Source organism: Haemorhous mexicanus, chromosome 6 (genome assembly GCF_027477595.1).
Source record: "Haemorhous mexicanus isolate bHaeMex1 chromosome 6, bHaeMex1.pri, whole genome shotgun sequence".
NCBI lineage: Eukaryota > Metazoa > Chordata > Aves > Passeriformes > Fringillidae > Haemorhous > Haemorhous mexicanus.
The window spans coordinates 54,251,170-54,274,992 of NC_082346.1; the positions used below are offsets into that span (position 1 = coordinate 54,251,170).

At 42.4% G+C, this 23,823-nt stretch overlaps 2 protein-coding genes across 8 annotated transcripts in view; one reads left to right on the forward strand and one right to left on the reverse strand.

The window, feature by feature from the left end:
• The window catches only part of EVL (Enah/Vasp-like), a 142,796-nt gene extending 135,682 nt beyond the window's left edge, over positions 1 to 7,114 (forward strand). For 2 of the 5 annotated variants that reach the window (XM_059850315.1, XM_059850314.1), the window contains exons 9-14: positions 1,222 to 1,288; positions 2,571 to 2,637; positions 2,742 to 2,804; positions 4,952 to 5,018; positions 5,397 to 5,454; positions 6,511 to 7,114. In XM_059850315.1, coding sequence (XP_059706298.1) covers positions 1,222 to 1,288; positions 2,571 to 2,637; positions 2,742 to 2,804; positions 4,952 to 5,018; positions 5,397 to 5,454; positions 6,511 to 6,548 — 360 coding nt within the window. In that variant the 3' untranslated portion in view covers positions 6,549 to 7,114. The remainder of the gene's footprint in view (positions 1 to 1,221; positions 1,289 to 2,570; positions 2,638 to 2,741; positions 2,805 to 4,951; positions 5,019 to 5,396; positions 5,455 to 6,510) is intronic. The other 3 variants (XM_059850317.1, XM_059850316.1, XM_059850318.1) reach the window with 3 other exon arrangements.
• A 2,967-nt stretch (positions 7,115 to 10,081) lies between these two features.
• Positions 10,082 to 23,823, reverse strand: part of DEGS2 (delta 4-desaturase, sphingolipid 2) — a 31,657-nt gene continuing 17,915 nt past the window's right edge. For all 3 annotated transcript variants that reach the window (XM_059850321.1, XM_059850320.1, XM_059850319.1), the window contains exons 2-3: positions 19,269 to 20,011; positions 10,082 to 12,359 (exon numbers count right to left, since the gene is read on the reverse strand). In XM_059850321.1, the coding sequence (XP_059706304.1) occupies positions 12,216 to 12,359; positions 19,269 to 19,985 (861 nt within the window). In that variant the 5' untranslated portion in view covers positions 19,986 to 20,011 and the 3' untranslated portion in view covers positions 10,082 to 12,215. The remainder of the gene's footprint in view (positions 12,360 to 19,268; positions 20,012 to 23,823) is intronic.

Sequence of the window (23,823 nt, forward strand, 5' to 3'; positions counted from 1 at the left end):
TTTTCTGTTTTAGGAGAAGGCAGGACTTGCACTGTGTCCTTTCCAACGTGGTGCTTTTCCAGGCTGCTGCTCATTCAGCATTGCTGTTGCTAGCCAGTACCCTTGTGAAGGCTTTCTGCCACAGCTGCAAGGCCATAAAGCATTCTGTGTGCCTCGTATTGCCTGTGTAGAGATGTTCTCTCCAAAGACAAAGCTGTTCAGTAGGAAGTCCATTAAAGCAATCTAGGTCTTGCCCCGAGCAAAAAGGTTTGTAGGAAGAGCAGGAATAAGCACTTTTCACTGTTTAGGGAGAAAAGCAGCTATTTTCTGCATGTTGTCCAAGGCATGCTTCAAGCATGGAATTTGCCTGTTGAATCCCTATGCGACCATTGCTCTGAATCTTGCCCCAAAGCTGGTTTTGAACCATGCACTTTGAGATGAAAGGCACCGTTTAGCTTCTAACTTGCCAGCCTCTGCTTTCTGTCCCTTATTCTCTCTTGCTGAAAGTCTACGTTAGTTTGTATCCCCAGTCAGACTTTTCAATAGCACCAGTCTCTTTAGAAAAGTGTTTTAGAGAGCATCTGTTTGTGTCTTGAGTTCATTTCATGTTCTTTCAAACTGGGTGCAATTCCATTTTACAATGCAGAGCTGATGCTTTACCTGAGTATGTTTTGAGGGTTGGTAGATAATATTGTCATGCCAAATATATGGATGAATGATTTATGATCTGTCACACATAAATCTGAGATAAAAAAGTCCAAATGTCTGATGAAGTGTTTAGTCTTCTACTTAAGAGGAGTACTAATTGATTTAGTTACATTCTGTTAGTACCTGACTTCCTCTCTCTGGTACTGGTGGCTGACTTGGGGTGAAAGACTGGGATATAGCAGTTCCTTTAGGTGGCTCAGTTTCCACATCTCAGAGAGTTTCTAAATTTAGGAAGTGGGTGTATTTAGGCAACTTTAGAGTGGTTTCACCTGATTTGGTATGTAGAGGTAAGAGTGATTGAGTGTAATCACGAAAAGGTGTCCATATTAACTAAAATAAAAAATGATGTATTTTTCCACCCAGTGTGAGAAAGTTAAAGTTTAAATGGCCTTGAGCCCATACCTTGGCAACAGTGCCTATTGGACAGGGAGGAAACTTGCTTTTGTACCACATGTGCTGCAGCTGCCTCCAGAGCAGAAGAGGACTCTGCACTCATCCCTAAAACTCAGTAATGTCCTGTTTTTCTCTTTGTAGGATGATGCTAGCACCTCTCCTTCAACCAGTACACGAGGCTCTGCCCAGCAGCAGCAAAATTCATCAGGTATTAATTAAGTAGAACTACTGGCATTGTAGTTGTCTTCTTAATCTAGTTTTCTACACCACCTCTAGATTCTGGATTCGTTGTCCTAATTCTGAGTGCAGAAACTAACAGTAACTATCAGAAAAATTCCCAAAAACCTGTGGTTTTAAAAACTCTATTCAGCAAGAAATTATGACTTTTATATGCTTCACAGTCAAGAAAATTGCAAGACAGTTTAGTTAGACGTGTAGCTGAGGATCTGTGTCTTCAACATTACACACCTAAATCTTTTAAGAGAAAAAAGCTGTATTATTTTACTTTTTGTAGTGTAGATGTCTTGATCTATACAGTTGGGGTTTGGATGTCAAACTGCTATTTAGTTTGTTGCAATAAGGCTGATCCTGAGAGTTCCCAGATTAAATTGGTTTTCCTAAAATGAATTAAAATAACTGTATCTGAGTAGATGAGCTGCAAGCACTCACATTCATCCCTGCATCAGTCTTGGCTTTCACACATACTGAGAATCTCTCCCAAGGGAATGACTATTTAGCCATTCCAGCTTCCTTTTGGAGCAAAGCCATGACTTGTGTGCTTTGCAAGGGAAGGGGAGGAAGCCAGGAGAAAGGTGTATGTAAATGAGATCTAGAGATTTCCTGGGAGTGCCTGTAATTCTTTTAAAAGGCTTTTCAGGACCTCACAGAGAAGCAAATCCTTGTATATAAAGTTGTCAAATCTCTGCAACAGTTCATTTTAGGATACGAGGATGATAGGAAGCACTTTCAGCAACAAGTGTTATGTAGTACAGCTTTTTGGGAGTGTTCTCTGAGTTAGAAGTGCACACAACATTAAATAAGTTCTCTGTGGAGATTTGCATAGTGGGCTCTTACTGCTCTTTTTTTACATACACCCACATTTTCTGCCAACTATGCAGACAGAAAACTTAAGACTTCTTAATTTAAAATATAAATAAATATTGTACTGAATAAAGTAAGCCTTGCAGCAATTAGCCTGTATTTCCTAATAGAAATTATTTATGCTTTTCCTCCTGCTGTTCCAGTTCCATTTCTTTTTAGTATTTTTTAACTATGTGGTCTCTAATTAAAGGGATCACTAAGCAGATTTTTGCTAATGCTTTCCCAAGAATGTAGGCAAATGCACTCATTCAGCAATCTCATTTTCCTGGTTCTTCTCCTAAGTCACTCATCTTCACTGAAAAAAAACAACTGTATAAGACAATCAACTTCAGGATATTTTTATTTTTAGAGCAAAAATAATAAACTACCTTTTCATGTTTGTTTTTCAGACTCTGGGAAGAAGCCATGGGAAAGGAGCAATTCTGTTGAGAAGCCTGTATCTTCATTACTTTCTAGGTGAGCTGCATGGGGTGCTCCTGCGGCCGGCCGGCAGGCGGGATGGTCACGCTGTCCCTGTGGCACGCGCACAACTCATGTCTCGTTTCATTCCATTGCTGTAGAAATCCATCAGTGGTGAAGAGCTGTGAAGCTAAGAGCCCCACACAATCCCACGTGTCTTCTAGGTACTGGCTAACTGCCTGGCTTCTTAACTGTCTTGGCTTGTCCTTTGGCTCATCCCATCATTCAGCACTAGTGTTCGTCTTCTGCCGCATCTTTTGCTCATTCTCTTGCAATCTGCTTCGTCTGTCGCTGCACCAAGTGTGAAGGTGTCATGTCAGAGCTTTGTTCCATGGAAACAGCCCCCTGCTCACTTGGGCATTACAGATGTTAATCACGCTGGGACCAGCACTTAAACCATCCATGTGTGTGTGTGTGGGTCAGAGACACGGGTCTGGCAGTGCTGTGCCATGTGGAAATCACATTTTGGACCATCTCTCTACAGCAGGTTCATGGTGACCCTGCCAATAGGTGAAGCTTTCATTGCTCAACCTCTGCAGAAATTAAAAAGCAAAAGCAGAAATGATCTGAAGAGCTTGCAGCTGGAATAAGGGAAGTTATTCTTCTACCCATGCAGCCACAGTGGGTGCTTAAGAAAGGAGAGTGAAACTTGGTAATAAAATCAAGACGTAAAAAGGCCTCACCACAGATAGATCTTTCAGACACATGGGGTACAGAAACCAGCAGGTGTCAAAAGCCAAGAAACCTAATAGTTTGAATAGCCAAGCTTCAGGATCAGCACCCATGTTTTTAATCACAGAGATAAAATTTGATATTGGACAGCTTGCTTCCCATGCTGGTCTGGGAGCACCCGCTTTTACTGGACACTGAGATGGATGGATAAGCTGAATAAGGAGGTAGAACGCAGGCTTACAAATGTTTAGTATTTACTGCAAAGAGAAGTCACTTATTTTACATTGTTAGGTATATGACAGTGCTGATAGTCTGGAGAGTGGTAAGTTGCCAATGGCAACTATCTGCACATACTTGCTGCTTTGTTTAAAATGCCGTAACATGTTCTGCCCAAGCATTCAGAGGGATGCATCAGTGTTACTATAGCAAAATATAGTTTTGCCAGCTCTCCTAAAACCAGGGAAACATGTTGGTTCTAGGAAACACATGAGCTTCAAATAGATAGAAAAAGACCATTATTCCTCCTTGGAAATGGGAATGAAACGTGGGCTATTTAAAGCAGCCATCACATTTCAGTAGCTATCTTTTATAACGGCATTGCATTCCAGAAGGAGGAGTTCAGTGGGGAAAAATAGTTTCCTAATTTAGCACTTGGAGTAGTGCTCAGTAGTAGTAGTGCTTGCTTGAAAGACTTCTGTGGGGGAAGCAGGGCAGGTTTCTAAAGCTCTCCATAGTGACCTGTTTCCGTTCCACATCAGTTTGATGGCATTTGGAACTTCTTAACTCCCTTAGCTGTGAGATGGTAGGACACATGTCAGGATTTCCCAAGGAAGGGTTGCAAGACCAAGCAACCCTCAAGAGCAGCAGCATCTCCACCAGCCCCCAGTTTGGGCTTAAAAATGATGGCAAAGTTATTTGAAGCCTTTGTATAGCATCATTAGTTTTTTAAATGTTTTAGAGTTACTGATTAAAAGAGAAAGGCAAACGGCTTCTAGTTCCTTAATTTATTTTATCAGATGTCATCATGGCTCAGCCCACTGACTAATACCATGCAGAAAGACTGATAACACTCAGGTGCACTAGCCATTAAGGCCAGACTGGTTTTGTTTCAGAGTCAATAAAAAATGACTGTGATACATAACACTATCAACAAGCCACACTTGACTCATTGAAGTCTTCCAAGGAAAGGATTAGTGGGTTATTATTTTCCCAATAATATTTTTCTAAGCTGTAACCTACTATTTCTTTAGGACCCAGTGAAAGCCTAGGTTGCCAGGACAGGGCTGCTGTACAGAAAAGGGACTGAGAGAAAACCAGATGTGTGGCTTGCAAATTGCAAATGCTGGAATAAACCACAGTGTTCAACAGGCTTTATCCCCTCAGCATTTTCTTATCTGAAATCGTTGAGATTCCCAACATGAAAAAAAAAAAAAAGAAAAAAATTCACAGCATCTATGAGGGTCAGGTAGTGCATACAGGAGCAGTGCTGCTCTCTGGCTGCCACATATTCCTGACCAGCACTTGAACACAGGTGCTCCTGCTCTGGGGTCGATTTCATCCACACCGTCAGGTGGGTGCAGCTTAGCACACATTGCAGGAAACTGACTGGCCTTTTTATGCTTTTCTTCCATTTCTCAAGGATGAAGCCAGTGAGCAGCAGCAACGATGTGGCTATGGATGCCTTAGATTTTGATCGAATGAAGCAGGTGAGTGGAAATGTCATTGGCACTTTTAGAGGTTTGGCAAGCTACCCATTTTCCCCCATGCATGCGCTGTACGAGCAAAACGGCTGTTCAGTCTTCTGATTTCCTCTACAACTAGGTGCCTAGGGAAGGGCTAGCTGGTGAGCAGCAAGAGAGCACAATCTCACTGCTATTTCATCCCTTATGTCTGCACAGAAATGTGCAAGTAAATATGTCAGCATCTTCTGCATCCGTGTCTGGGAGTGCAGACGTAGCTGTTAGCAGTGCTAGGCTCTGACCAGCAATGGAGGTGGGGGACAAGCACAACCATGTTAAACTTGCATTTTCTTCCACCAGTTAGAAGGAAATTCTGAGCAGCTGACTTGTGTTTTGTCTCATCAGGAAATATTGGAGGAAGTTGTAAGAGAGTTACACAAAGTGAAAGAGGAGATAATTGATGGTAAGAAAGAGAAAAATTATTATTTTTCTCATCTTTATGACTAATTTTCCATAGATAAGATGATAGGAACTGCAGAGAATTCCCTGGTGTTTTCAGGCTTCTCTGAACAGCTCTGATTTATACACACATTTGAAGAACAAGCATCTACCTTATCTGAGCTCTGACCATAACACTGCACTTACATCCTTTATTATGCTGTTGATGAACATTTTTGCCACCAGCCTATGAGAAATTTGCTGGCTGGTGTTTCTCACAGGTGGGAGGGTGAGAAAGGGCCTGCCTGTAGCCCATGGCACATCAATTTATCACAATCAGCAACCGTAAAATTCACTTGTAACTTGCCGGCCACACAGGTCTGGGATGAGGAGGGGACAAAGGAAGCTAACTGAAAATCCTTCCCAAAAATCTTCTGTAGGTTTCCTATGCTTGAAGAGTCATTTTAGACCTTCACTCGATTACAGCTTTACAAATAACCACATATTATTATAATACATTGGAGAGTACAGCAGCTGTACCAAATGTATCAGTACTTTTTATAAATTGCTCTGCAGTTTACAACTGAAGGTATTTTTCAGGGCCATTATTGAAATGCACAGCAGAATTCCCATTTGAAGGCCACATTAAGGCATAGGAAGATGCATGTCCACACCCTGCACTCCCCACCTTAGATTCACAGGGAAGGGGAAAAAGAGGAGACTGTAAAACAGCTAAAATCCATTCCCTGTGCCCTTGCCCTAGATCTGTGTGCTCACAAACCTCCGAGGCAGTTTGCAGCTGGAGAGACCCTTGTCCATACGCTACTGTCCCAGCAGCTTGGCCCTCAGAGCCTCCCTAGTTCATTCCAGTGCAAAATAAGGCATTCACATACACCACAGATGCAACTTCTCACAGTAGTACTGCAGTTTGCAAGCCAGCAGCTGACTGCTTACCCTTACTCATCCTTTTACCCTCCACTCATCCTTTTACCAGCGTGTACTTTCTGCAGCCTCTGCACTGAGCGATCTCCATCCCACTGGATGTACCACTGTGCACTAACTCTCTGCTTTGGTTTTCCAGCCATACGGCAGGAGTTGAGTAGAATCAGTACAACATAATGATTGCAAAGCATTTGGACGGTACTAAGAATGCTAGGAAGATTGGATCATTTCTAAGTGTACCAAGGTCATGCAAGATGGTGAGAGAGGACACCGGCACTGTCTTTGTTCTTACACCCTTTTTATTAGCAGACTCAGCACACTTTGAAGCTTGCTGCTGCCTTGGATTTGCTTCATTTTACAAGTCTTAATCTAAAGATTATTAAATTTTAAATTTCTGGATTTTTTAGATTTCATCTGACACTGCACATTGGATTTGTCAGCCTTTTTTGTATTTTGTATTTGCTTATTTAAATGTATTACCTTTCTTTTTAGTAGTAGATAAGAACACACGTGAACCATTTGCTTTTGATAGATGACTTCAAAGTAATTTTACTAGTAGTCTGCAATGTAAATGAAGATCCTTTGCCAACAGAAATGTATTGAGGCATCACCAGAAGAAAGAGACATGTTTAGTTGTCAGCCAACAAGTTCTTTGTCTCAGAGTTATCACGATATTAAAAATGGTACGTCAGTGCATCACAGTATCTGTGTTCATATTGGTAATAAACTGTTTATTGTCCACACGGCCTGGCCTTTCTTTGTTTCATTTGTCCCTTCACTTCCTGCACATCTGTGTCACTTGGTGGTAAGAGGAAGGTGACTGAGACTCACTGTGGGGTGGCAGCTCTGCCTCCTGCATGAGGAGAGAGCCTGAGTGCCTCGTGGCTGGTGCAGTACAGCAGCCCTGCCTTCTCCCACAGGCAGACGTGGCCCTCACCTGCCCAGCCCTCTCACATGGCTGGCTGAGCACCACTTCCTGCAGTCTGGCTGCCACCATCTCAGCAGTGTTTTACCAAAGCAAGTGAAGGACAGTGGCTTAAGGCTCTTCTCAGGCCACCACATCTCCTGCTATCACTGAAAATACACAGGTCCCATCATCTGTGCTCCTGCAGATTTGCAGTAATAAAAGGGAGATGTTTATGCAGAACAAGGCTACCAAAGGTATTAGGTGGATGCAAACTGAAATCCCAGGCACAGCACTGCTGACTAGGGACTTAAGGGGAGTCATTTGTTAATGGTGTGCAGGTCTTGAGCTTTACTGGTACAGGACACTGCACACTTAACAGTGCATAGCCAGTCATATCATCCAGGCCATGAAATTGTTTCCTTTACAGCCATTCTTCCCACCAGAGTAATGCCTTGTCAAGGCTGACCTAGAACAGAGCCTAACAGAGTTAAAGAATAAAGTAGGTATTTATTAAAAGGCCTCAATGGATACACTTTGGGCAGTACAAGAGCTCAGCCAGGGCTACACTCAAGATGAACCCAAAATGGTCCCAAAAATGGTTGACTGGTCACAAGGTCTCTTATAAGTTTTGGTCCATTTGCATATTGGAGTTAATTGTCCAATTAGAGCTTTAGGTTATGAAGTCCCATCCTTCTTAGTTTTCTCTCTTCAGTCCACGTTGTTTATGCTCTTGGGCCTGAAATTTGGATTGGTTGTCCTTGGTCCTGAGTTAGAGAAGGAATTGTTTTGTCTCCCTACTCTGTGAAGAGAGCTTACCATCCCTTAATATGAAGCTCAGAACTACACACTAAAGCAGTACAGAATCTGAAAAATATAAAAGCTAAAACCTGAGGCATCAAGAGCAATTTTGGGAATTTCTGCTTGACTTTGTCTGGTGCAAGCTTTGCTTGGTAGTTGTCTTGATACCGTATTCTGGTAACCTCGTGCAAAAGCCAAGGGATTGGAGTCCACTATTGAAATCTGTCAAGTATTTTCCAAGTTCCCTTCATTTCTTCAGGCTTCCATAAAGATTTTATTTTAAAAGCCAGGCCCTGAGGATTGGTTTTGGGAGCAGAGCCTGATGCAGCAGCCCAGGAGAGCCTGTGATTGTCCCATTGCTGGTGGAGCAGGCAGGAGGGACAGCCAGCCTGCTACAGGAGACCCAGCAGAGAAGGCAGCATGGGTGCTGTTTGGCAGTCAGCTGTAAAATGTTACCTGTTCTGTTTTGGGGTGTTCCTCAGCAGTCTTCAAAGCAACTCAAATGCCTTTTACAAATGAGTCTTTTTCACAGTCTGGTTATACTGTAGATTAAATATGGGAGAAATGGGAGAAATCTGAGTTTAATGCAACAGTGAGCTCCAGACTGAGACTGATGTTTGTTAGCTGTTTAATGCCAGCTGAAGGCAAGAGAGAGGTTAAATAGCAGGATAAATATTTCCACATGGGAACTAAAGCAGGAAGACACTGATGTGCACCACATTGCAACAACCCCAGGACCACAAGAAGGAGCCATCCCCGTATGAGCAACACAGCCAAGCATCAGTAACAGCAGAGATTAGAATGTTCTGTTGCATAAATCTCTTACAGTAGCTCATGCATTTCCTAATTATAAACCCATTTAGTGGCATACCTGATAATGGCAAGTACTCTTCAAAACTGCTGCTTCTCAAGATCACATCTGTTTTGTGAAACTCTCCCGTAACCCTGATTAAGGTTCTGGAGGTTGGTGCTTGGCATGGTTCATGTTTTTCCTTGGAATGTGGCATTCTGCCTAAGGTCAGTAGTACCATGTTGTACAGCCTGGATATGGTATGCCCCTGTGTTAACATCAGCCAGCTGCTGCAAATGGGATTTTCTTACTTTCTTCAATTACCTTTGCAGGCCTTATATAATTACAGCATAATAAGCTGAAGTTTGCACAGGGACACTTAATAGTGGGAGCAAAGAGTGTGGGGTGGAAGGTGGAGCTTGGCAGGGGAGCAGTCCTGGCATCACTGCACCAGTTCCCAGCCTTCAGCTCCAGTGACAGGGATGTGCAAGGTGGCTTATTTCCAGTAATGGCACTACCAGAGAATTCTCTCCTCCCAGACAGTAATTCCATTTGCCATCTGTCTCTGCAGAAAAGGGTGTCCTTTCATACTGGGCTTGTTGAGCCACTGCAACACAGCAGACCACAGGCATCTTACATAGCAGAAATCTAAGGGGCCATCACTCTCCAATCCTCCCTTTCATACAGCTATTTGCCAGAGCCTGTGTGCCCAAACAATGAACGAGATTTGGATCAATTTTTAAGCAAAAGGAATAAAAATTTACATAACTCTAACACACTTTTAACCCAGACCCACATGCCCCAAGGTTATGAAAGAAACCCCTCCTGCCAACATTACTGGTAGTAGCAAAGACAAGTGCCCGTGGAGAGAACAGGATCACAGCCTTCTCCAGCAGCACCCCAAATACTGGAACTCAGCTGACATTGCACAGCTGCAGGCACTGCAGGCTTCCAGCTGATTCCTGCTGAGATGAACAGTGCTGAGCAGGAGGAATGTGGGGCTGCCCAGGCTAAGCAAGTTGGGACCATGATGGAAACACTGATGGGAGGCAGGTGAAGAAGCAGCTAATAGTTTTGGTTGGCTCATTTACACCAGAGCCTCTGTGTCAGGCTAGGTTAGTAGTCCACAGCAGATAGGTGACTGGATCATGAAAGGTGAGTAAGGGAACTGCAGTATAAGGTCACTCATCAAAGAGGATAAGGACAACAGTCATATTGAGGAAGATAGCATAATCTTTATTGGGGTTTTTATATTAACTTATTAAATTGGACAAGAAAGTTGAGGAACAACTGCTAATGACACAGGAAACTGAATACGTGATCAGAGTGCCAGCAAATCTGAAGTAAATTAATAAAAACCTGAAATTCCCTGACATAAGCACTGATACAAAGGTAATGGAAGTTCCCACAGCAGCACCTCTTCCTCTTGGAGAAAAGCAGCTTTAATAATTCAGATATAATGTTTTAAGTATGTTCATCACTGAGGAATCAGTAAAGGCTGAAGTACTGGCTTCTTGCCTCATTCTTGCACTTCTTGTCCAAAAGGACAAAACAGTATTGGTGAATAACTTGGTGTTCAGCCCCTGTATTACAAAGGATCTTGATCCGCTGAGCAAGCCTGGGTATTTATTTACCTGACTGCCAAAATCCCATGGGTGAGAAAAATGGAGAATGGGGAAATGAAGGAGGAACCCAAATGGCTGCAGTTTAGTTCAGCTGCCTAGTGAACAGACAGACTTGCACACTGGATCCAGTGCTGCTGAAGGAAGGAACAAAATCACATTTAGTGAGGAAATCAGGCTTCCCAGGTCTGATACTCTGAGGGACCAATGAGGCTGCAGAGTAATCTTTGTCACAGCCACAGATTTCCAGAAGAAAAAACCCAAACTGTTAGAGGGCTACAGGGCAATTATATATAAATGCATAATCTATCTCTTTTAACCACTTTGTAAGGACAGAAATAATTTGTCAGTTTCCTATGGGAGAGGGAATTTACTAGATGGCATTTGAATTCCTGACTCCCAAGATATTGTGCTGCATGTAGAAAGGTTATGTTGATTAAGGTTTTTGATGATACAGAATTATTGAGGATAGCCAGATGTTTATAATTGGAGAGGACAAGCAGGAAGATTTCAGTATGCCAGTAAGTGGAAATGAGAGATGAAGGTTAATGTCAATAGCACCAAGTAAGAGATACAGAGAGAGAAACGACCCCATCTCCATGTTCCAGGTACATCCCCTTAACACCACCAGAGGCCGTTTTACGTGCTTCCCAAATGTTAAGTTGTGCCCCTTGAACGACAGAGGAAAAGAATTGCCATTATTCTGAAAGCAGTTAGGAACAAATACCACCACGAAGATGAAGACACCTCCATGTCTTCACTGACAAGTACTCCTAACTCCCATGTGCAGAAAGGGGTGTAATATAAAGGAGACCAAGAAAGATGACCAGGAATGCTAATAGTTTTGGCAAGGAAAAATTAAAACTAGAACCTATCCTTTCCCCAGAGTACTTACAGTAGGGAAAAGGGTGAGATACATGAAGTTATGAATACTGTTGAAAAGTGAGTGAGAGGACCAACCAGTTCCTCAGAGGCACATTCATGCTGCTGATCAGGAAGTAGGTGGAACACTAAAAAAAGGTCTTTTCCTTGACACAGTTCAGATCTGTCAGTTAGCAATAGTATTATATCCTAAGAATGGAAATTCATTCAAAAAAGGTTTAGACAAAGCTCTGGAATAAAGATCAAACAGCAGCTACTGAAATAATGTTAATGTTACAGACATACAAAAATATAAACATACTCCATTGCATATATAAAATTTCTGCTATTAGCAATTATCAGAAGATATTAGATTAGACAAGACATTGAGCTAAAAGCACCCTTGTGTTCTCCAGAGAGTATCATTTACTACTGCATGCCAGTCTTCCCTGCTTCCACAGTCCTGTGCACACAGAGCATCTACTTCCAATCTGGCACCAAGAGAAACCAGTCCTGAACTACAAACACATGCTCACACATAACACACAACAAACATTCCCACCACAGACAAAGCTAAAACTTAGGCTTAGGCACATATGTCCCTAGAAGTTAATTCTAAGCCTAGACCAAAGGTTCACCTAATCATAGTTCACTCTAATCTAGGTTCTGAGGGTTGCATATACAAATATCCTTTATTAAAAAGTATCAGTTGTCTAAAATTGCTTCATTTTCACACCCATTCTCTTGGCATAAGCAGCATGCACCAACTTCAATTCAGTACACAGAAAGATCCTTCTATTTCTGCAGAAAACTGAAGTCATGGGAATGAACAAACACACGCCACTGAAGCAGGACGAGCTACCCCGTTAGCTTTCCTTTGCCAGCTTGCACAGTCTCTTAACCCTTGAATAAGGACCAAGAGTGTCATCAAAAACAAAGTCCCACAGAACTCGAATCCAGGACTGGTGATGTGGGAGGTTATCATAATATTCTGCTGCAATCTTCTTCACCTGGAAGAAGAAGAGAGAGAATGAGTGTTTGGCTGCACAGAGTCAGGTGTGTTTCAACCTTCACACTCAGATCTGATAGCACAGCCTTTACCTGAAGTTACTTGTTATTGCTTGTGAGCTTCTGAAGTTCAGCCAAGTGAGATGTACTTAAATGCATTTAGATACTTCTTAACAGATTTCTGATGTAAGTTTTGCCCCACAGTGTCATAATTTGAAAGGTGACAGATTGCTGCCTTCAGTCAGAACTATTTTGTCTCATTTCAGAGCTGGTGGGATCTCCACAATGAGAGAATCTTTATCCACTTTATCAATTGCCAAGACTCCAGCACACTATATTTAAAGCCCTGTTTGCCACTTGTAACATTCTTCTGTTGAGGGTTCTGGGTAAGAGAGAATTAACAACTGAGAAAATGACAGACACAGCCTTGCCTACGCTTTGTTTTCTGCCCTGCATTTTGCTACCATGATGCAAACCCAAGAGATGAGTTCCTCCAGCAGGCAAAGAAAATTGCAGGGGTGGTCTGTTCTCCTCAGTCTGATATTAAAAATACTATGAGATTCATTATTAGGTCACAAGTCTAATAAATTTCATCCCTGCTACAATTCCCGAAGTCTTAAGACTGTTGCCATCATAGAAGCAATGTGCATCACTAGGGTGGTACTTGTAGTGGGAGTTAGGCCAGAAAAAGAGGACAAAGAGGTTCCAAAGCTGGCAGGTTCAGGGGACTGTGAGGATTCCCAAGTTATCAGTTATTATTCCTGCTCCAACTAGATGCTTTGCTTTTTGAACACTTTTATGAAGCAGCAGAATCTGTTAACTACAGTACACTTGCACATAACTGCTTGGGCATGGTTTTATTGCAGCTCCACCTTCTAGACAAACAAAGCTCTAGAATAGAGTAGTTTGTCTTGCTGGACAGCATGACTTCTCTCTTTAAAACCCTGCAGAATTTTAAAGCCAGCTACACTGATCACAGTGCAGACTTCCAGTGAAGAGAGAAAGGGCTACACAGAAGTCACCATGCAGGAAGAGGGTCTCATCACCACCCAAGGTGAAATGGGGCAACCTTAACACAGCATTTAACTGCTTGTGAAAAGGTAAGAATTCCAGTGAAAGTTTAATTATAAACTAGTATGATTCCCTGCTAATTACCTCATTAATTCAGCTTCCTAGCAGACACTTCTCTGTGAAATAGGTTGGAAAATGTACAAGAGTCATTAAGATCTTTTACCTCTGTACCTCTGTCCCTTACACACTCCTGGTGCTCCTGGCACAGTAGTGCTGCACTAGAGATGGAAGATTCAGTTCAGGTCTGACAGTATTCTGTCTTTCACTGAATACCTCCAACTTCTATCCTGCTTTAAAAGCATTGGTTTGTACTTCAAAGTGGTTAATTTTCAATGGTTAATTTTCAATTATATTCAGACAATATCAGGATTTCTCCTTAGAGATATTTGTTATTGACAAGAAGGGAGGTGAATTCCAGGTTTCCAAGATCTCTGGAGATGCAGATTTGGTTCTCTGTGCTCTTTCTGTAACCCCAGTCAGAAATAATTTAATCTGGGTGTTGTATCCTCCCTTTTCTCAGCTGGGTAATCAAAATAGCCAGAGGATGAGAGGGAGGACTATTTCAACAGTAAGCTCCCTTGAATGAAGGTCACTCATGAGGCCTGATGCAAACACAAAGGGCAAAGGGGGGCTCAGGTACCCAGCTTCAAAAGCTTCACTCTAGCTCTTACATGGTCATTTCCTAGCACACAATTGCTTAGACCTTCCTTCCTGCCTCCATTTTAGAAATTCTGCCTGAATTCTGCTTTTCAACTGCAGTTTAGCCCTCATCTACACTACTCCAGTTCACAGGGCAAGTCTACCATTTCCCTCTTTCCCAGAGCCCCATGAATTTCTGAACCAGAGCATGTTTTCTTAAGTGGTTACATTATCCTGAGGATCTCTTGACCATGTTATATTCTGACCACTACAAGAGCTTCGGGAAGTTTTCCTATATTGCCCCTTGCACATGGAAGTAGAAGGCTGGAGATAAACAGAAACCAATTCAGCTCCTAGGAGCAATGTCTCTGGCTCCAAAGGCTCCAAAGGAAAAGTAGTAGTGGCAAAGTAGTTAAAAATGGCCCAGAGAAGAGGCCAATAAACAGCCTGTCTATGTTCAGCCCAATAGCTTCTGCAAACATGAGCAGCACCTTGTGCAGGAAGGCAGGCACCACTTGCACCACTGCAAACTGTCTGGGCAGGCCAACTGTATGAGATGCACAGAAAATATGGGAAGGGAAGGTGAAACTGCGATAAGAAATGGAGAAAAGAGAAAATTTAATGAATGCAGTTAGAGGGGGACTTCTGAAAGATTTTCATATGGAAAAGAAGGAAATTTGGTAGGTACACATTCCCATTTTGCTGGCACATGGCATGAAAGAATTTTAAAATATGTTTCTCTTTTATAATAGATCTATGCAAAAGTTTTCCAGCAAAACCTTCTCATTTTTCATTATTTCTTTCAGCATCTCCATACATAAAACAGAATTATCACCTTATCTACCAGAAAAACTGGATAGTAGGAGGGCAGTAATTGGGGTTTAATGCAGGTTCCCTTTTAAATGCAACATCCTATGAGGAGTGGCTGAGGGAGCTGGGGTTGTTTAGCCTGCAGAAAAGGAGGCTCAGGGGAAACCTTATCACTCTACAACTCTCTTGAAAGGAGGGTGTAACCAGGTGGGGCTCAGCCTCTTCTCCCAAGCAACAAGCAGCAGGACAAGAGAAAAAAGGCTCAAGCTACACCAAGGGAGAAAGTTGGACGGTTGGACATCAGAAAGAATTTCTTCACTGAGACTTGTCAAACATCAGAACAGTTGCCCAAGGAAGTGGTGGAGTCACCATCCCTGGAAGTGTTCCAGAAAGGACTCAACATGGCACTTCATCCTATGGTTTAGTTGATATGGTGGTATTAGATCAAAGTTTGGACTCAATGATCTTGGAGGTCTTTTCCAGCCTTAATGGTTCTTTATCTGTGGCTGGAAGAGTCACGTTCTATCTCACAGTACAAAACCTGTAGATGGCAGTTTCCAGGTAGCAAGTTTTGTGGCCAGATCATAGATTGTCTTTAAGAGGATGGCACTGTAATTAAGTATTCCAAAATCCTGCTCTCTATATATTGCATGGTAGGGGATCCATTTTCTTCAACTCCTCCCCACCTTCTTCCTTACAAATCTCAAGTGTAAGTCTTAACTCATTGCAAGTTTGTAAATGAAAATTGAGGCACATCTGGAGTGCTGTGCCCAGTTCTGGGCTCCTCAGTACAAGAGGGACATGGAGCTCCTGGAGCGAGTCCAGTGCAGGGTGCCAAAGCTGATTGAGGGACCAGAGCATCTCTCTTAAGAGAAAAGGCTGATGGAGCTGGGTCTGTTCAGCCTCAAGAAAAAACAACTGAGTGGGAACCTCATCAATATCTTTAACTATCTGGAGGATGGGTCTCAAGAGAATGGATCCAGGCTCTTCTCAGTGCTACCAAGCAATAGGAAAGGTATAACAGGCAGACAGGAAGTTCCACCTGAACATGAGGAAGAACTTTACTGTGCAGTCACTGAGCACAAGAACCGAGAGGGTGCAGAGTCTCCCTCAGTGGGGATATTCAAGAACCATCTGGACACAATCCCGTGCCATGTGCTTCAGGATGACCCTGTTTGAGCAGGGAGGCTGAACCTCACCTATTCTGTGAATCTGTTATCATGGAAAGATAACAAGAGATTGCAAAGTCTGCAGGACAATTACTAGGCACTTGGCACATGGTATATTGAGGCTTTTCTTCAAGTAGGTCAAGGTGGCAGGGCAAGAAATGACATCTTTTGGACTGAAACTTTTGTTCTGATTCTGTGCTTGTAGAGCACAGTGGCAGGACCTTACTCATACTCTTCATATCTGATAGGTACAAAAGTTAAATGCAGCCTAGTATTTCAGCATGGCTGTTACAAACTCTTTGTCCTGGGGCTATACAGAAACTAGGGATCCTTATGACACAAAGCTGCAAAACTACATTTAGAATGCTCAAAGGCTTATTACAAGAAGTTCCTTCTATAGTCTTACATCCCCACCACAGGATGGTGAGGACTGGAACGAGCCCTCCTGGCCATCATAGGGTTAATGAAATCTGCAATTCAAAACCAGCACATCTACCATATTTTCCAGTCTTGTCTGTCTAATAAATCTGGTTTCATACCATGTCTTTTCCTTTTCCCACAAGCTTAATGAGTAACTAGTTTGCCCCCGGTAACATTGCTGCTTTTATTGCAGCTTCTAATAGAGTTCCTCCTTCTTCTCCAATCTCCTCTCTCCACAAGTATACTCTGTCCTTCAGACAATGAAGAATGGATCTCTTTACTCACTTGGTAAACAATGCAATATTTTATAGTTGTAAGACTTCATTCAAAGACTAATCTATTCTTAAGTCTACAGGGGTTTTTCTTAGAGCAGGGCCCTCATTGCAAAGTTAAATTTCATGGTCTCTTGTGTAATCTCTCATTATACTAGTGGGACAAGTTCTTACTGCGCACCCATGTCACTCATCTTCAATATCCATAAGCTTATGAGCACAGCCTAATTCTTCCTCTTTCAAATCTGTCACAGTCCTAGGGTAAAGGTCTTTCCAGTGGCAAACACATTACTCAGAATGTTCTGAATGACACACCTGTAACAAAGGAAAACGCTGAATTTACTTTCCTGATAAGTAAGCTGAAAAACTAGTTACTTTCCAAGATTGAGATCCAGTTATTCTCAAATCCTATTTCTCCCCTGATCTCAATCATGCAGAATAGATCTTTAAAAATAGAGATCTTTACTCCACTTTCTATTTGCCAATAATTAAAAACAAAAATACTCTCGCTGAGAGATCATCCATATTACACAAAGCAACTATTAGAAGTTCAAGTGTCTAAGAGACTAAATCTGAAAAAAAAAAAGATCTCTGCTGAGTGAAAAAAAAAAAAAAGATCTTTGCTCCTTTGCCAGGAGGTTAAGCAAAGTAGAGCAAGGTGAGGTTTCTTACCTGCTATGAAGTACAAGATTTAAAGTTAATCAGAGAGGATCTGTTTCCTTTTCTTTTTTCATCAGAGGGGCAGAGATTTTTTTTTCCTCATTTTGCAGAAAAGGGTATCAATTTGTTTTAATGGTCAAAGGATTTTCTACAGGAACTGTTTTGCCAAAGAAAATTTTAAAAATTTAAGTAGAATTCTTTTTAATGGAATTTTTACTTTTTAATTGATCTCTTGTCAGACTCCAAGTCTTCCATATAGTCAGTCAGGCAGCAGTGATTGACAAGCCTGCTCTCTCCTCCACCAGCAGGGCAAGTCTCAGTTGCCAAAGAGCAAAACACACATGAACACAAGCCCATGAAATTCAGCTAATAACTCTATCCTCTTTATGCAGGAGGGCAGACACTTCCAGCTGCTGCACTGCCTCAAGGAATTAGGCTGAACTATTTGTGGTGTGGGTGGAGAAGAGCTTTTCAGGTCTCAATCAGGGCTGGAGCAACAGTCCCAGCAAGTTCAATTACCTCCCTTGTGCAGGGTACTGAGCTAACCTCCTTCTCTTCTATTTTCATTTTGGTAATCTAAGTATCTAAGCCCATCTAACAAGTTTGAACATTTGAAACTAAAGCCAAGCACATGCACTTCCCTGCTGAGCTATCAGGTGTATCAGGTGATGGGAGTGCCTCATAGGAGAGCTTCATATCCGAGTGTGGGCTGCTGCACCAGCACCTCTGGGCCTCACCAGGAACAGGCAGTGTCTCCAGGACAGACCTCCAGCAGCAAAGGAGTGAATGAAACACAATTGCAGGCTATAGAGAGGCTTCCCACACCCTTCTACACAAGAAAATCTCTCCTGGATTTGAATCTCCTCCCAGGGAGTGTTTCTGTGATGGAGAACATGAGCCCATACAGCAGGCTTCGCCCAGGTATGCCGTCACAGAAGTTGTATGTGGTATCAGTAGTGGTGGGGAGGTCACAGCTCCTCAGGCTCCACCTCCACCTCATGTGGATATTGAGCAGCAGTTCCCAACTTTGCATCAGGCCACAGAAAGATGTTTCCTTCCTGTTACGTCAGAGAACTCGTATGCAGGAGTAACCCCTGGAAGTCACGTACCTCTAACACTGCGAGCACCTGCTCAGGAGCCCTTGCATAAAACACACAAGAGCAGCTACACACCTGGAGGGAGATGGAAAACCATTCCTAGACACCTGGGCTTGGCAAATTTGATTCCCACAACTGATAAAACATAAACAAAAAGGGGTTTGCCTTTCAAAGGAGGAAAGCCACAGCGCTTTCCCAACGCCAGACCAGGCCTCCTCAGTTTCTGTGGGTGGGGCAGGAGAGCTGAAAGGAGTCTCAGAGAGTGCAGCTTTATTTTCCAGTGCTACCTGTGTCAGGCTGGAACATGCCCCAAAAATTATGTCATCTCAAGACCAGAAAAATTTTCTTTGATGTTAATCAAGCAATAGAGTTAGCAGATTGATCATTAGACAAATTTAAAGTAGCAATTGCCACCTGCCTCCCTTTAGATGGGTCTTTAAACATTCAGAGTCAAAACTTAGTGGCCAAGGGATGTAAATCGAGACATTTAAAGCCTTGTTGGAGGATTTTATCATGCAAAAGGTATTCCTCAAGCCCTCTGAAGATCAGATGTTCTAGCTTGCATTAAATAAACTAAGTATTTCAGCAGTTTGACAGCCGTTTCTCTCAATCTCTGGCTTAAAATTAATTAGAAACAAATCCAAAAAGCTGTCATCTTTTTTTCCGCTTTTTTTTCTTAAGTTCATCAGTTGCTATGATTTTGAGTGTCTTCTTTGACACAGTTTAGCAGCTTTCATAAAAATCCAACTCACTCATGCTCATGCTATACTTACCATGGGCAATCTGCATCCAGGAATGCTGGGGAAGTCATGGTGCTCCATGTGGTAGCCTACATTGAAGGTGAGCCAGTTCAGTGGTCCGTAATAAGAGTATGTCTCATACCCTTTTAGGAACATGTAGTGTTCTGCTATGAAGTGCCCAGAAATGGGATGAAAACCTAAGCAAAGAATAGTACCTGCTATTAAGTAAATAACAGGTTTGAGCCCCCACAGGTAGTAAATGATGAGGTCTATAGCAAACTGGACGAGAGCATTGAGGATTTCCATCCGTGTGATTGCTTTGGGGTTCACGTACAGCGGTCTCAGGCTGTAGAACAGAGGCTGCAGGAACAGCCACAGCAGCTTCCGAAGCGGCGTGCAGAAAAACCAGCCCTCAAAGTCTGTGGGAATGTCCACGTCCAGGCTGTCCCCTCCCAGGTAGCGGTGATGGTCAATGTGGTATTTCTTGAAGGAGGCAGAGTAGGGGATGCCGACGGGCAAGTTGGCAAAGATTGCGAACCATCGGTTCCACTTGGCCTGCTTGTTCCCAAAGGCCACGTTGTGTGAAATATCATGGATGGCGAGGGTCAGGGAGTGGTTGATGCAACCCCCAAAAGCATAAGCCCAGAAGAAAATCCACTTCCAAGATAAGTCTTTCACCAGGTAGCATGCCAGAAGCTGAGTGAAAACCATTCCAGATACAATCCACTTTAAATGTGGATCTGGTCCCATCAGAGTCTTGATCTCTGGATACTTTGCTAAAGGGAAAAATGTAGAGATATCTTGGTTAGACATGATTAGGCAAATACAATCACCACTGTGACTTTCTGGTTTTATAAAATGTTAATTCCAAAGAAGTGTTGCCACCATGGTGAAAGTTTTACTAGTTCCAGCATCATGTCCAGTTCTGATTGATATTGATATATATAGACATATTAAAAAAAATACCCTGATGGTCTCTCTGTGGCATAATGTGCCTTTCCCACAATGAGTTTTGCTTCACAGTGATGATGAGTAATATGCCAAATCCCGCAGGACTTGAGCTCTAAGAAGCACCTTCTGTCCTGTTATTAAGTTTTTTATGTCCTTTTGTATTTTGCTCAGATGTTATTTTCCACTAAAGGGATACAACTGCTTTCTCTGTAGCCCTTTTCACACTGCTGTTTCAAACACACAAGCAGAGGAGAGAGCTGAGCAACAGGCTCACCAGGTTTTGCTCTGTGGTTAGATGACAAACACAGCATTTAAAAAAAATTCCTAATTGTTTGAGTGTTTACCAGTGCTCACAACAAATAGAACTCTTCACACATGGCAACATCACAGTAAAGACAGTAATATTATCAGGATTTTGTACAGCATGGCAAATTTTTCTCTCTTCCCATGTCACAAACCAAAAGCAGGCATAAAAGCCACATAGATTATCACACAACAGCTTCATGAGACCTCACAAATACTGCAGTACAGTAGAGACCTAGACTAGGCCTGCAAGTCTGACTCATGTCAGGCCAGGACCAGCTTCTTGATCTTCAGTCCCACCAGCCATTAATCTGTCCTTTAAGAAGAAACTAAAATACAGAGTACAGCTGATCCTCTAGGTGCTGTTCACTGATTCACATCTCCCTTTGCAAAGCCACACTTCTCACTTCCAGAATTAAGAAGTGTGCCTTATGGCTTTTAGCCACATACTGACCTCCCTCCTTTAACTCATACTTTGCATTTCTCAGTAATTGCAGCTTACACAGATAAGAGCACAGAGAAGTCACTCATTCTGAACCCTGAGGTTACACAGTGTCCCTGTGAGTTTCATGGGCCCATTTTATGAATAGAAAAGTAAACATCATCTGACTGTCACAGTATAATACAATAAAATCAGATTACAATGATCTGCATCTATGCAGCTGTGTCTACTATAAACAAAGGCTAGAGACAATACATGTAATTTATGTGACCTTGAAAGCAGTGGCAGATATTGAGTGCTGGATGCAGAGAAGGATTTTGTAGAAGGGAACCTCAAGAAATTTACAGAAACTCAAAAAGATGAAGTGCTACTTAAAGAAGCAGGTTAATATGGTCATGCTCTGCAATCATTCCAACAACCCTTGAGCCTCTTGGCCAGCTTCAGCCCATCTTGACAGAAATTAGAGATTACAAAGATTAGAAAAGTGCTGTGGAAGATGAGGACAAAGCAGGTATACTCAAATCTTCTGAGGATAAGGAGGCCAAGGTCACCACGAGGAGTATTCAGGCAAGAGAGAGATTTTCTAAGTGCTGGGAAAGCTGTAGTGAAAGTTCATCTCTTTCTAAAGTCAGACAAATATTTTGACAAAAATCTCCAGAAACTCCAGGGGTTTTTTTGTTTTGTTTTGCTGTTTTGTTTTTTGTTGCTGTTTTCACCATCCTCAAAATTATATTTTTCACACCAACAAAAAATAAATAATATAACAAAAACAATAACAATAAAGTTAACATGCCAAAAGTTGTTCTCTGGTACCTGAATAGGTACTTTAGTTTTACACAAAGTGCTGCTCATGCAAAGTTTACTCTAAAGTACAAGAATATAACATCCTGGTCAGAAAGACAGTTACATGCATGCAGTTTTATGTAGCTTAATCTCTTTCTTAGGGGCATCTGTCCAAAAGCCAGAAAGGCTTTAATAAGTCAAACCACCTCAAATGTTGTCACATCATGGGGCTGGTAGAAATAAGTTACTGCAGTCACCAGAAGAAATGAAATGTAAAACAACCAAATCTGCTCCTCAGCCTGGTCAAATTGAGGCCACACTGAGCCCCAATGAAAAAAAAAAAAAAAAAAATTAATGGGATGGGGAAATTGCTTAGAGATACTTCATAGTGTCATTTGAAAATAATGGAAGTTTTTGACTTATTTCTTTCTGTGGCAGCCAACAAGGACTGGAGATTTCATTTAAAAGGTTCCAGAGCAGTTGCTGCCAAATGGCAGCAACAGTGTGTGCAAGCAGCAATGCAGGCAGGTTGCACTTATCACAGGTGACAGCTACTAAGTAACTTGCCAAGGTTTAATATTAAATTCAACACATGATTAACTCCAACAGTAAATTTTTGCATACTAGTCAAACCACAATACTGTGGCTGTTTATCATTAATACTGATAAAGGCATGAAACCATGGCATGGAAAAATTCAGGTTTCTCCTCATAGCGAAACCACGGCTTGGGCAGGGGGGTGGATGAAGGCATGGACACACAACACAGGACAGGACACAACACCTACAGTCATGGGACTGCATGGGACCAAGTTTTGCCCTTTATAGTCCAATGAGAACAGGAGACCCAGCTGCTCTGGAGTCTGCACAGCACATCTTCCAGCCTCCAGCTCACTGAGGAAGTCTGTAAGCTCAGGCTAGCAGACAGGTTATCCATGTGTGCTGCTTCTAGTCTGAGTTCTTTTCCAGACTGAGCCACTGTACTTCTGTGAGAGGCTGGGCACACTGGTGTACATGTACAGCAGTGCACAAGGTCTCTCTGCTCCACAATGATTCCCCACTCTTACAAGTTAAGAGAGAACAAATGCTGCAAGTATATTTCCAGAAGGGTTCACAATTCTGAAACAACCCATTTACTGAATTAACTTTTCATAGAGATGACTCCACTGCTCTACACATCTTTTGAGAGGCAAGTCTCACTCCCCAAGTGCCTAACCTGACAAATTAATCTGACTGTGTATTTTGTTCCATTGATGCTTCCCTCTGGAGATCCAAGAGCACTCACCATGGCCTTACAGTGATCCTCAGCTAGGGCTGGAGCAATTGTTCCTGGACAGGCCATTAGCTGCCAGATCTTGCTGTTCCTCCTCAAGAGACAGCAAATACCTTATTCTGAACTCCAACTCATCTTCTGTCCTACTGATCCTGTCCCTGAGATAACTCAGGCAAGTCCCAATGATGGCACCAGACACAATTTCTCATTGATGTGACACCACATACTTCACACTTGCATATTTTGGTACACGTGGGATTGAAAGTGAACAAGAGCAGGAGCTGCCCACAGTGACAATGGTGATGGAGGTTTAAAGGAGCAGCAGCCCTGCCCCCATCCATGAGAAGCTAGTAGTAAAAAGAAAATAAATTTATTTTCTTAATTTTCCTTTCTTTTCACTCCAGGTGCAGCATACTGGTACAGTCAAAGTGGACATACACCTCAGCACAAGGCACTTAGGAGGTTTGTTAAAGGGAAGTAGGAAAAAAACCCATAAATCTGTGATACTGCTGTCCTGGGCTGCATTCTATTGATCACGAGTCCCTGCCAAAACAGATAAAAGAGACACTAGGCACAGGATGTAAACTTTACTACTCCATGTCCTATGCTGGAGCTGGTATTTGTACCAAGTGAATACCCAAAACAAAAGAAGAAAGTTTACTAACATCAGAGTGTTTTGCCTTGTAGCAGCTCAGCTCAAAAACACAGCACAGCACACCCAAGTCCCCATTGAATGACATGGATGAGCTGAAGCAAGTCCAGAGGAGGGCTGAAAATTGTCAGAGTGCTGGAGCACCTCTTCAGTGAGGAAAGGCCAAGAGAGTCAAGAATGCAGGCT